This window comes from Entelurus aequoreus, linkage group LG27, assembly GCF_033978785.1.
Source record: "Entelurus aequoreus isolate RoL-2023_Sb linkage group LG27, RoL_Eaeq_v1.1, whole genome shotgun sequence".
Taxonomy (NCBI): domain Eukaryota; kingdom Metazoa; phylum Chordata; class Actinopteri; order Syngnathiformes; family Syngnathidae; genus Entelurus; species Entelurus aequoreus.
Genome location: NC_084757.1, coordinates 22,162,894 through 22,176,691, shown reverse-complemented (window position 1 = coordinate 22,176,691; position 13,798 = coordinate 22,162,894). Strand labels below are relative to the sequence as shown.

At 38.7% G+C, this 13,798-nt stretch overlaps 1 protein-coding gene across 4 annotated transcripts in view; it reads right to left on the bottom strand.

Moving 5' to 3' along the window:
• The window catches only part of unc13a (unc-13 homolog A (C. elegans)), a 168,007-nt gene that overhangs the window by 58,185 nt on the left and 96,024 nt on the right, over positions 1–13,798 (bottom strand). For all 4 annotated transcript variants that reach the window (XM_062038703.1, XM_062038700.1, XM_062038701.1 and 1 more), the window contains 9 exons: positions 13,056–13,189; positions 11,694–11,779; positions 7,727–7,853; positions 7,557–7,653; positions 2,931–3,074; positions 2,760–2,837; positions 2,617–2,694; positions 2,448–2,536; positions 609–755 (listed from right to left, as the gene is read on the bottom strand). In XM_062038703.1, coding sequence (XP_061894687.1) covers positions 609–755; positions 2,448–2,536; positions 2,617–2,694; positions 2,760–2,837; positions 2,931–3,074; positions 7,557–7,653; positions 7,727–7,853; positions 11,694–11,779; positions 13,056–13,189 — 980 coding nt within the window. The remainder of the gene's footprint in view (positions 1–608; positions 756–2,447; positions 2,537–2,616; positions 2,695–2,759; positions 2,838–2,930; positions 3,075–7,556; positions 7,654–7,726; positions 7,854–11,693; positions 11,780–13,055; positions 13,190–13,798) is intronic.

Genomic DNA, 13,798 nt, shown 5'->3' with positions numbered 1-13,798 from the left:
ATTGGTCATATTCAAAGTCCTTATGTGTCCAGGGACGTAATTTCTGAGTTTATAAACATAATATGAATTCTAAAAAAAAGGAAAAAAGATTTTGGGACAATAAAAAATATTGATGTAATCATAGTAGTATCGACTAGCTACGCTATTGTACTTGGTATCATTACAGTGGATGTCAGGTGTAGATCCACCAATGGCATTTGTTTACATTCAGGGTGCTAGCTTGCTGTTAGCGGTTAGCTATCGTATCCTCCTACGGTGTGTAGTGAAGCATGTTTAGCTATTCCTCGTCCTGCAGGGATGATACTTGTAAGAAACTTACTTTATTTGTCACCATGGAGGCGAGGATTAGTGATTCAGAAGTAGCTAAAACACTGCAGACTGGGGCTGGACTTTAGCCGCTAGCTAGCTCGCCATGTCTTAAAGCACCTCTTCCTGAGGGCGTTTCAGTGTTATAACTTCACCTTTATCGTTAGTTTTTAGGCCAAAATGCGTCCGTTCTCCTTTATAGTATGGTACGGTTTTGATTCATTAGTACCGCGATACACCATATAGGGTTGTACGGTGTACAACCCTATATGGAACTGTACTGACATTGTAGAACGACTCACTTGCTGTCCAGGAACTCCATGATGGGTTGCAGGACGTTGTCAGCATCCTGTGCCACGCTACTGGCATTCCCTACATTTGACGTTCCTTTTACCTGAGCTAAGATGTCTCCCATTTGCTTCACATTCTCCTCAATGTGAGGTTGGAAACTACAAACAAAGGAACAAAAAAATAGATGTCACGTGTTTAACTAATGTAGATGCATGTACAAAACCCAAAACCAGTGAAGTTGGCACGTCTAGTACCCGCACTCTTTTACTATGAAGCCACGCTGTTGTAACACGTGCAGAATGTGGCTTGGCATTGTCTTGCTGAAATAAGTAGGGGCGTCCATGATAACGTTGCTTGGATGGCAACATATGTTGCTCCAAAACCTGTATGTACCTTTGAGCATTAATGGTGCCTTCACAGATGTGTAAGTTACCCATGTCTTGGGCACTAATACACCCCCATACCATCATCTTTGATGAGCTTGGGCGGCATTTCTGGGTGTTGTTGATAAATGGCTTTCGCTTTGCATAGTAGAGTTTTAACTTGCACTTACAGATGTAGCGACAAACTGTAGTTACGGACAGTGATTGTAGTTGAGCCCATGTGGTGATATCCTTTACACACTGATGTCGCTTTTTGATGTAGTACCGCCTGAGGGATCGAAGGTCCGTAATATAATCGCTTACGTGCAGTGATTTCTCCAGACTCTCTGAACCTTTTGATGATATTACGGACTGTAGATGGTGAAATCCTTAAATTCCTTGCAATAGCTCGTCGAGAAATTTTGTTCTTAAACTGTTGGACAGTTTGCTCACGCATTTGTTCACAAAGTGGTGACCCTCGCCCCATCCTTGTTTGTGAATGACTGAGCATTTCATGGAAGCTGCTTTTATACCCAATCATGGCACCCACCTGTTCCCTATTAGCCTATTCACCTGTGGGATGTTCCAAATACCGTATTTTTCGGACTATAAGTCGCTCCGGAGTATAAGTCGCACCGGCCGAAAATGCATAATAAAGAAGGGAAAAAACATATATAAGTCGCACTGGAGTATAAGTCACATTTTTTGGGGAAATTTATTTGATAAAACCCAACACCAAGATTAGACATTGGAAAGGAAAATTAAAATAAATAAAGAATAGTGAACAACAGGCTGAATAAGTGTACTTATATGAGGCATAAATAACCAACTGAGAACGTGCCTGGTATGTTAACGTAACATATTATGGTAAGAGTCATTCAAATAACTATAACATATAGAACATGCTATACGTTTACCAAACAATCTGTCACTCCTAATCGCTAAATCCCATGAAATCTTATACGTCTAGTCTCTTACGTGAATGAGCTGAATAATATTATTTGATATTTTACGATAATGTGTTAATAATTTCACACATAAGTCGCTCCTGAGTATAAGTCGCACCCCCGGCCAAACTATGAAAAAAAACTGTGATTTATAGTCCGAAAAATACGGGAAGTGTGTGATGAGCATTCCTCAACTTTTTCATTTTTTTGCCACTTGTGCCAGCTTTTTTAGAATATAATATAATAGAATATATCTTTATTGTCATTGTACAACGAAATTGCAAGCAAACTAATTTAGTGCAAATTAATAATAACACATAAAAAACATAAGGACATGGTACAGGCATCAAATCATCAAAAATAACAACATTTTCCAGTTCGAACGTTAAGTATCTTGTCTGTGCAGTCTATTCAATTGAATATAGCTTAAAAAGGATTTGCAAATCATCGTATTCTGTTTTTATTTGACCAATTTACACAACTTGCCAACTTCACTGGTTTTGGGTTTTGTATGAAAGTGTAATCGTCTCTCGGTGAGTACCTGACTGAAAATATTCTGCTGAGGTCATCCATGACGTTGTTGAGTTTAACCTGCAAGTCCTTCAGTATGTCGCTGGCCTCCACACACAACTGAACATGCAAAAAGACACACAAAAATCCGATAAATCAGCAACAAGTCTTTCATTGTCCAAATATTTGGATGGACTCACATCTTTCCCCCCCATGGCCTCAAACATCTTCTCCAGCTGAACCCTCAACTGTTGAATGTTGTTAATCAGGATGCAGGGCTGACGAAGAAGAGATGACGTCTCAACGATAAATGCAACACACGGCTTCGGAGTGAGTCACTCACCACTTTCTCCATGGTGACGTAGTTGGCAAACAATTTGGAGATGATGTCAGCATATGAGAGAAGCACATTGCTGATGGTCTGGAAAAGGGCATTGGAAGAATTGGAACAAACTAAATAGGTGGCCCTCAAGGCTCACTACTAGGGCCATTGAAGACACTTTGCAGGACTTACCTTTGCAAACCGTTTCATATAGTGTCCTACGATCTGCGGGTCCGGACACTCGAGTTTCCGGATGATCTCAAAGCTCTGATTGAGCTGGGAAAACACGTCCACCACAGAACAGGAGAACAAGGCGTGCTCGGACGTGACTTGGAACTGTGGGATGGACGAGGCAAATAAAGACATTAGAAACTAATCAATAAAAGGGGAAGGAGAACAAATATGATCACTAAACAGTAGGGTCAACTTTTTATGCATGGGAAAAACAAAAGTAGGGTCAGAACTTAAACTAGGTAAAATAATGAAAGATATTTTAGTCATCGTCAAACTTTTGAATAATTGTTTAAGTACAGACCTGGGTAAATTAAGGCCCGGGGAGTTAAAAGTTAAAGTCCCAACGATAGTCACACACACACTAGGTGTTATTTGTCCTCTGCATTTCACCCATCCCCATGTTCATCCCCTGGGAGGTGAGGGGAGCAGTGAGCAGCAGCGGTGGCTAATGTTCCCTCTAAGGTGCGCGCCTGTGTAATTGTGCACTGCTCAAGCGTCCTCTGTGCACGGCAAATCTATGCCACGCACAAAATCAAATAAAAAAATAAGCGCATAACAATTTTCGACACGACACGGACACGACAGAGAAAACAGTTTTCGTCATCATTGTTCAAATATTGTTTGTCGAGACGCTTTGAGGACATGAATTCCATCCATCACTTTACTGAGCAAAACTCTTTATTGTCGGCCATAAACACATCACCAAAACATTAGTAAAAACAATTATATCTAGCAAAACTGGTCATTTTCTGCAGTACAAACCAGCCCAAGAGCAACTTTGTTATATCAACAGCAGCCGCTCGCTCTTTCTCACTTGCGCCAACACATGCACATATGGCACTTAACCAGTGATGCGTTTACAGCCTCACAAAAAGTCGGACAACTCCAACACCACACATAAAGTGTCATTCCAGGTCGTTACACTATGATTTACCAGTCAAATGTCTGCTTATTCTAGTGTCATTTATTAGGAATCTTAATTTATAAATATTAATCATGAAATGCTGTTAGTATATTAAATAAATACTAATAAAAATATATTTTTTACAAACAGAAAGTTGAAGGAATGTACACATGATCCCCTGCTTACATCTCATTGTGCAACATGTGAATGTTTTAATGGGAGCTAAATGCAATGTCTGAAAGGGGTAAACATTATTTCCAAAGCAGGACCTCCACCCAAACAAAAAATACAAGAACACAGTTCATGAAAAACATTATTTTTTGTTATTGTCATTGTAAGTGGGCCTAAACACTTATATTAGAAAATAACCTCATGGAAATGACTGCTGTCATTTGATTATAATAATAAGAGAATGTTGTCTGTTTATCTGTGTTGGCCCTGCGATGAGGTGGGGACTTGTCCAGGGTGTACCCAGCCTCCGCCCGAATGCAGCTGAGATAGGCTCCAGCACCCCCTGCGACCCCGAAAGGGACAAGCGATAGAAAATGGATGGATGGATGGATGGAGATTTAACTTATTTAGTCAGGTTTGGGACAGGTGTGCTGCTGGTGTAGCCACAGTGTGCACGTCTGATGTTGCTCACATGGGCTCCACTGAATGCTCAGGGAGTTTTTGCGTTTGCTCACACACATGAAAAATTAGAGGGAACATTGGTGGTGGCCACGCTCAGGATTCATTTTGGTGATTTAACCCCCAAAACCAACCTATGATGCCGAGTGCCAAGCAGGGAGGCAATGGGTCCCATTTTTATAGTCTTCGGTATGACCCGGACCTTCCAGTCTCAGGGCGGACGCTATAATCACAAGGCCACTGAGCAGGTTAAGCTTTTCAATCTGGCCCGCCGGACATTCCCAAATAATTTTTTCAGATCTTTAAGATGGAAACTGTAGCTGCCATTACAATGTGCAGTGATGTTTTCAAATTGCCATAAGTCTTGAACTATACAAAGTTGGTTGGAATCTGCGCTTTTGCATGATATACTAGTTACTATGGTAATCTAATTAGTTACCATGGTAATCTAATTAGTTACTATGGTAATCTAAGTCACAGCAGCTCAGACCAGGCACCAAGCAGTGTGGGTGGGGAGCGTTTCCACAAAGTGTTTCCAGAGCGGCCACCCTGAAATGCGGGTGTCAGTGACAAGACGCGGTAGGAGATTTTTACAACCAAGTTCTAAAGTTTAGTGATATATCAGATTGTAGGTAGGGTTTTTTTTTTTTACCCTTCGTGTTCATATTTCGCTGTGTTTGTTGCCTTTTTGTTGATTGTAAAATATGTCGATCGACAGGAGGTGTGACATGCATATGTTGTCAATATTCAGTGTTTTATCGTTCATAGTTAATATTGTAAATCCCACATTCTTTATTTTCATGTACATTCTAGCTGTCTCTTTCAGTAAAAAAATTTAAAGTTCCATTCCGTTTTTTAAAGCGGTCTGTCATAACGTTTTTAGCATTCAATCAAACATTATTCTTAAAACCCAATTTTACTCACTGGCTTTTAATCCAGCATGAGACTTTGAACTGTTTAAACTGTTTTTAACTTTTTAAACTGCTTTTTATCTAACAAATTGCTCTTAAGATAATTTGTATTTGCTTTTTCTGTGTGTATTTTACCTCTGTTTTTAAATGTTATTTTTTAATCTGTCCTTTGCCTGTATTTCTTTGTGGTGTACAGCCCTTTGTTCTTCAACTGTGGTTGTTTTTAAAGGGTTTTAATAAATAAAGTTGGTATGGTATGGCAGTGTTTTTTAACCTTTTTTCAGCCGAGGCACATTTTTTGCGTTGAAAAAATCCGGAGGCACACCACCAGCAGTTATCATTAAAAAACTAAACTCAGTTGACAGTAAAAAGTCGTTGTCGCAATTGTTGGATATGACTTTAAACCATAACCAAGCATGCATCAATATAGCTCTTGTCTCAAAGTAGGTGTACTGTCACGACCTGTCACGTCACGCCCTGACTTATTTTGACTTTGCTGTTTTCCTGTATGTAGTGTTTTAGTTCTTGTCTTGCGCTCCTATTTTGGTGGCTTTTTCTCTTTTTTTGGTATTTTCCTGTAGCAATATTTCCCGCATCTACTTTGTTTTTATCCTTCTTCGTGGGGACATTGTCGATTGTCATGTCATGTTCGGATGTACATTGTGGACGCCATCTTTGCTCCACAGTAAGTCTTTGTTGTCGTCCAGCATTCTGTTTTTGTTTACTTTGTAGCCAGTTCATGCTGCCTCCCGCGGTTTCCGACATCTACAAAGCAATTAGCTACCTGCTGCCACCTACTGATATGGAAGTATATAACACGGTTACTCTGCCGAGCTCTAGACAGCACAGACCCTCAACAACAACACATCATTTGCCGACTATAATTACTGGTTTGCCAAAAATATTTTTTATCCCAAATAGGTGAAATTAGATCATCTCCCACGGCACACCAGACTGTATCTCACGGCACCAGTGGTTGAAAAACACTGTGGTATGGTATGGTATTGTAAAGTTTTGTACAGACCCCGTTTCCATATGAGTTGGGAAATTGTGTTGGATGTAAATATAAACGGAATACAATGATTTGCAAATCATTTTCAACCCATATTCAGTACGAGTACTTTCCTGGCCCGCATGCAGTCCAGACCTGTCTCTCATTGAAAATGTGTGGCGCATTATGAAGCGTAAAATACGACAGCGGAGACCCCGGACTGTTGAACGACTGAAGCTCTACATAAAACAAGAATGGAAAAGAATTCCACTTTCAAAGCTTCAACAATTAGTTTCCTCAGTTCCCAATCGTTTATTGAGTATTGTTAAAAGAAAAGGTGATGTAACACAGTGGTGAACATGCCCTTTCCCAACTACTTTGGCACGTGTTGCAGCCATGAAATTCTAAGTTAATTATTAAAAAAAATAAATAAATAAATAAATTTATGAGTTTGAACATCAAATATCTTGTCTTTGTAGTGCATTCAATTGAATATGGGTTGAAAATGATTTGTAAATCATTGTATTCCGTTTATATTTACATCTAACACAATTTCCCAACTCATATGGAAACGGGGTTTGTATTAGTGTTCCTCAAAATCAGATATACCGGCCCCCAGACACATTTTTTTCTCTAAATTTGCCCCCCCGAGTCAAAATAATTGCCCAGGCCTGGTATAGAAGTTTCTTCAGCACTGGTATTCGCCAATATTCAGTACATTTGGGTCACAGGAAGGAAATGTTGGGCAAAAGCTGTCCTATGCCAGGTAATTATACAACCTGTATCCACTGACTGCTATTTAGTGTCTATTTCTGCTCAGGTGCCCCTCCGGGGTGTCGGGATAATGAGGTAAGAACTGTTTTCCTGCTGTGAAATCTCTGGGATGAGCTCTTTAATCCACAGCATTTCACAGTCTGGTAATAAGCAACCCCCCCCCCCTTCAAAGAACTCCCGAACGCCGCCATTCGAAGGTTAGGAGAACAGTACACATTGCTATGTCCGTGCTATTAATGTTGAGGAGCCTTTGAAGAAGGAAAGCCAGAGAAAGGGGGAAGTAAATAGCTTTGAGAAAAGCACAAAAAAACAGATTATAGTAATTCAGCATGAACAACTTGGCAATTCCGGGGCAATTTAGAGAAGGTTTATACCCCGTCCTTCTTGTCTCTCTCCAAAGCACCGTGCTGGAAGTCCCGAGATACTTCCTCGTTTTCATCCAGCCACTGAATCACGAAAGGCTCAAACCACCTATGGGGGCGGGACACATTTTTAGATGCGCCACAAACATGCCGATCGCGATGGCTTGCAGGCGGAAACTCACGCCGGATATTCAGGCACTCGGCTCTTGAAGAAAGGCAGGTCTTTGCAGTACTCGTTGTAAAGCCACTTGACCTTAAAGTGCAGGTTCATGTAATCGGCGCTTTTGCACAAGCGGTTTTTCTCATGCTCTGAGGAAAGAAGAAAATGACAGCAGGCAGTGAATAATGGCTGGTGTATGTCGTCTTGCAAGTATGACAGATATATTATATACTTGCCCGTATGTGGGCTCTGTACCGAGGATGTCGTTGTGGCTTGTACAGCCCTTTGAGACACTTGTGATTTAGGGCTATATAAATAAACATTGATTGATTGATTGATTGATTAGCATTAGCGATGTCCGATATTGGCTTTTTTGCGATATCCGATATTCCGATATTGTCCAACTCTTAATTACCGATTCCGATATCAACCAATACCGATATATACAGTCGTGGAATTAACACATTATTATGCCTAATTTTGTTGTGATGCCCCCTGGATGCATTAAACAATATAACAAGGTTTTCCAAAATAAATCAACTCAAGTTATGGAAAAAAATGCCAACATGGCACTGCCATATTTTTGTTGTTGAAGTCACAAAGTGCATTATTTTTTTTAACATGCCTCAAAACAGCAGCTTGGAATTTGGGACATGCTCTCCCTGAGAGAGACTATGAGGAGGTTGAGGAGGGGTTGAGGTGGGGGGTGGGGGGGGGGGGTATATTGTAGCGTCCCCGAATAGTTAGTGCTGCAAGGGGTTCTGGGTATTTGTGCTGTTGTGTTTATGTTGTGTTATGGTGCAGATGTTCTCCCGAAATGTGTTTGTCATTCTTGTTTGGTGTGGGTTCACAGTGTGGCGCATATTTGTAACAGTGTTAAAGTTGTTTATACGTTCACCCTCATTGTGACCTGTATGGCTGTTGACCAAGTATGCCTTGCATCCACTTGTGTGTGTGAAAAGCCGTAGATATTATGTGACTGGGCCGGCACGCAAAGGAAGTGCCTTTAAGGTTTATTGGTGCTCTGTACTTCTATCTACGTCCGTGTACACAGCGGCGTTTTAAAAAGTCATACATTTTACTTTTTGAAACAGATACCGATAATTTCCGATATTACATTTTAAAGCATTTATCGGCCAATATTATCGGACATCCCTAATTAGCATAATGATGGATTCTAGAGGATGATTGTAATATTTTCATCATTATGATAATGAAAATGTTGTTTCTCCATTCCGCTCACCTCACAAAACGTTATTAAAACTGAGGTGAGGGGTGTGCGCCTTGGAAAATCGACAAAAAGGATGACCTAAACAGTGTTCCCTCGCTCTAACACGGTTCACTTTACACCAGGGGTGTCAAAGTCATTTTAGATCGGGGGCCACATGAGAGAATAATCTTCTCCCAAGTGGGCCGGGCTGGTAAAAATCACAGCACGATAAATTAAAAATAAAGTCAACTTCAGATTGTTTTGTTCAAAAATAGAACAAGCACATTCTGAAAATGTACAAATTATAATGTTGTTTTTTTACACTTACATGTTGCGGTTAATAGTATTCTATCTTTATTTGTCGTTTTCTGAATAAACTATGTGATAATGTTCATCAGTCAACTAATTGGTGTTCATTTTCAATCTATCAAGATAAAAAAATATCAAAATCAAATTACAGTATGTTATGTATGTAGTTTGCTCATTTTCCTCGACTGGTGCACTGACATTATGAGGCATTTTTTACATATGTAGCATCATCTACAAAGATACAAATAATTGCTATTGCGCCATCTAGTGGACACATTTAGAACAGCAGTTTCTTTCATTCAAAAATTTCGGCTCATTTTTATAGTTAGCAAACTCATCCTGCGGGCCGGATAAAAAATGTTTGCGGGCCTGATTTGGCCAGCGGGCCGTACATTTGATACCCCTGATTTACACGGTCTCGCTGTTAAACTGATTTTTTTTCTGTGTGTAATTTTTTACAGTGTCGCATTCTTTTCTTTTTTTTTTTTACAGTGTATGAATGCGCATTGTGTTCTGCGTCCTGGTTCTATAAGGGACTTTAAACCAATGTCAATCAATCTTCATCATGCCATGTGTCCTGTACAGCAGTGGTCAACGCTTGAAAATTTGTCCCACGGACCCAGGGGGTTTTTTTTGGGTTTTTTTTGGTCATAAAAAAATACAATCATGTGTGCTTACGGACTGTATCCCTGCAGACTGTATTGATATATATTGATATATAATGTAGAAACCAGAAATATTAATAACAGAAAGAAACAACCTTTTTGTGCGAATGAGTGTGAATGAGTGTAAATGGGGGAGGTTTTTTGGGTTGGTGCACTAATTGTAAGTGTATCTTGTGTTTTTTATGTTGATGTAATTAAAAAAAAATTAAAAATAAAATTATATATATATATATATATATATATATATATATATATATATATATATATATATATATATATATATATATATATATAAATTTTTATTTTTTTCTTGTGCGGCCCGGTATCTTTGGTTTCATTCTTTAATACGGTAGTGTACTGTACATATTGTTTTAAATACACAAAGGTTTGAACTTTGAGTGTGTTTAAACGAGAGAAAGGTGAGAAAATGTTAATGCCGGTATGAGAAAAGTTTATAAAGTGTGTGGTTAGTGTTTTACAGACTTAAAACATATATAATTAAAAGAAAAAAAACATACTGTACAGTACTGTAAACAAAAAAACCAAAAAAACCTCTACATCAGGGGTGTCAAACGTATGGCTTGAGGGCCGGATCAGGCCCACGGACAGGTTTTATCCGGCCCGCGGGATGAGTTTGCGAAGTATAAAAACACACCTGAAATTTTTGAATGAAAGAAACAGCTGTTCTAAATGTGTCCACGAGTTGTCGCAATAGCAATTCTTTGTATCTTTGTAGATGATGCTACATATGTACAAAATAAACCACATGATGTTAGTGCAACAGTCGAGGAAAATGATTAAACTACATAAATAACATACTGTAATTTGATTTTGATATATTTTTTATCTTGATGGATTGAAAATTAACACCAATGAGTTGACTGATGAACATTATCATAGAATTTATTCAGAAAATATAAATAATGACAAATAAAGACAGAATACTATCAACCGGAACATGTAAGCGTAAAAAACCCCCCAACAATATTATGGTTTGTACAATTTCAGAATGTGCTTGTTCTATTTTTAAACAAAGAAAACAATCTGAAGTTGTCTTTATTTTTAAGTTATTATGCCGTGATTTTACCAGTCCGGCCCACTTGGGAGTAGATTTTTCTCCAAGTGGCCCCCCATCTAAAATGACTTTGACACCCCTGCTCTAAATGAAAAAAACCTGCACAGTAAATAAAAAAAAAACATGGAAATGAAAAAAACATTTAGTGTAAACAAAAAATAAATATAATGAACAAAAACACAAACAAAAAAAAACAACTTCTACTACACGGATTTCACTTAAAGCGGGTATTTTTTGGAACGTAACCCCAGCGTTAAACGAGGGAACACTGTATATCTTCTCCAAAAATGACTAATACAGTGGAACCTCAGATTGGATTAAATACAAAAAAAATCATGTTAAAAATAACAGAAATCAGGATAAAATAACTGCAACTAAGAAACTAATCAATCAGCCTTTGATTTGAATTCTGTATTTTCTGCAGAATTCAATACATTAAAAAAAAAAAAAAAAAAAAAAATATTAGCATACCTACATCTCACTAATCAATGTGAGAAAACATTCAGTATATATAAATATAGATACTCTGTTGGAGTTGGTGTAAAATTTGTAAATTCAGTTTTAGACGGGTCTGAAATAACAGTATAGTAATTTGGAATGATTGAGTTGATATAGTAACACTCCTCTACTAAGGCATTAGTATGTGTTCTGTTCTAATGGACATTATTGCCTTCAAACTGCAGTATTACTACAAAGAGCAGAGGCTCAGTCCCCAAATGGGTTAAGTTACCTTCCATAGCATATTTCATGTCCTGTGCAAACAGATTCCACATCACTTCAGCACTGATTTTACCCACGTTGAGTTCCTGGGGGAATCTAGATGAAGAAAAAAAAAGTGTGAGATAGGGGATAAATAGAGCTAAAGTTGAGAGGATGAAACTTACTTAATGTACGTACTAGGGTTGTACGGTATACCGGTATTAATATAGCACCGCAATACTAATTAATCATATTCTGTACTATACCGCCTCTGAAAAGTACCGGTCCCCCACACCCCATCATCGTCACGTCGTGTCATTGCTGTTTTACGAGCAGACGAACATGTTCGGCAGCGCACAATCACGGAGTACTTACACGCCGACACAGTGTGGAGACAGAAAAGGGAGAACGGACGCATTTTGGCTTAAAAACTAATAATAAAGGAAAAGCTATAACACTGAAATGCCCTCAGGAAGAGGTGCTTTAAGACATGGCTAACTAGCTAGCGGCTAACGTCCATTCCCAGTCTGCAAGTATCATCCCTGCAGGACGAGGAATAGCTAAACATGCTTCACTACACACCGTAGCTCACTGGTGTCAAAATGTAAACAAACGCGATGGGTGGATCTACACCTGACATCCACTGTAATGATACCAAGTACAGGAGCGTATTTAGTCGCTACTACGATGATTACATCGATTTTTTTTAGCATCACAAAATCTTTCTTATATTATGTTTATAAATTCAGGAAATACTTATTCAATTATGACCGACGTATGATCCTGTAACTACTTGGTATAGGATTGATACCCAAATTTGTGGTATCATCTAAAACGAATAAGTGATTATTACATTTTAACAGAAGTGTAGATAGAACATGTTAAAAGAGAAAGTCAGCAGATATTAACAGTAAATGAACAAGTAGATTAATAATACATTTTCTACCACTTGTCCTTAATAATTTTGACAAAATAAAAGAATGGAAAATGACAATATGTTACTGCATATGTCAGCAGCTAAATTAGGAGCCTTTGTTTGCTTACTTACTACTAAAAGACAAGTTGTCTTGTATGTTCACTATTTTATTTAAGGACAAACTTGCAATAAGAAACATATGTTTAATGTACCCTAAGATTTTTTTGTTAAAATAAAGCTAATAATGCAATTTTTTTGGTCCCCTTTATTTAGAAAATAATAATAAATAATACACTTTGGCTGCGTATGAGGTGGCGACTTGTCCAGCGTGTACACCCCCTTCCGCCCGAATGCAGCTGAGATAGGCTCCAGCACCCCCCGCAACCCCAAAAGGGACAAGCGGTAAAAAATGGATGGATGGAATACACTTTGATACCGGTACCAAAATATTGGTATCGGGACAACACTAGTACGTACTGGTTCAGACAGGGTGTGTAGGAGTTCTTGTCTTCCTCAATGATGGAGACAATAAGGGTGATGAGTTTGGACCAGAAGTCCAGGTTCTTGATGCTGGGTCCCTGCTCCTCTGGAGGAACTGCACCCTGCTTAGCCTGGGAAAAAAAGAAGAATCAATCACACACCAAAATTCGTAGTACAGTATGAGAGTATGACGAAGGTTTAAATGTTTCATTTTGAAATATAACACATATTAATGGAATTAAGCCGGCTGCTCATGTTTTCATGGTCAGACTAAACTCCTTCTGCCACGAACACAGGAGGCAATACAATATGCCGGGTCAGCAACCTACGGCTCTTTAGCACCGCCCTAGTGGCTCCCTGGACCTCTTTCAGAGATGTGTAAAAATGGAAAAAGATGAAGAAAAACATTTATTTTTTGTTTTAATATATTCTCTGTTGAGTTGAGTTTGAGTTTATTTCGAACATGCAAGCATACATGATACATCACAATTTCCAGTTTCTCTTTCTGTAGGAGAACAAACATGACACAAACCTTCCTAATTATTAGAAATCCAACTGTTTATGTTGTACATGCTTCACTGATGAGAGTATTTGGCAATCACCGTTTTGTCCTACTAATTTCAGCGATCCTTGAACTCATCGTAGTTTGTTTACATGTTCAACTTTCTCCGACGCTGCCACGGAAAGACGTGTTTTATACCACTCTTTCTTTGTCTCATTTTGTCCACCAAACGTTTTGT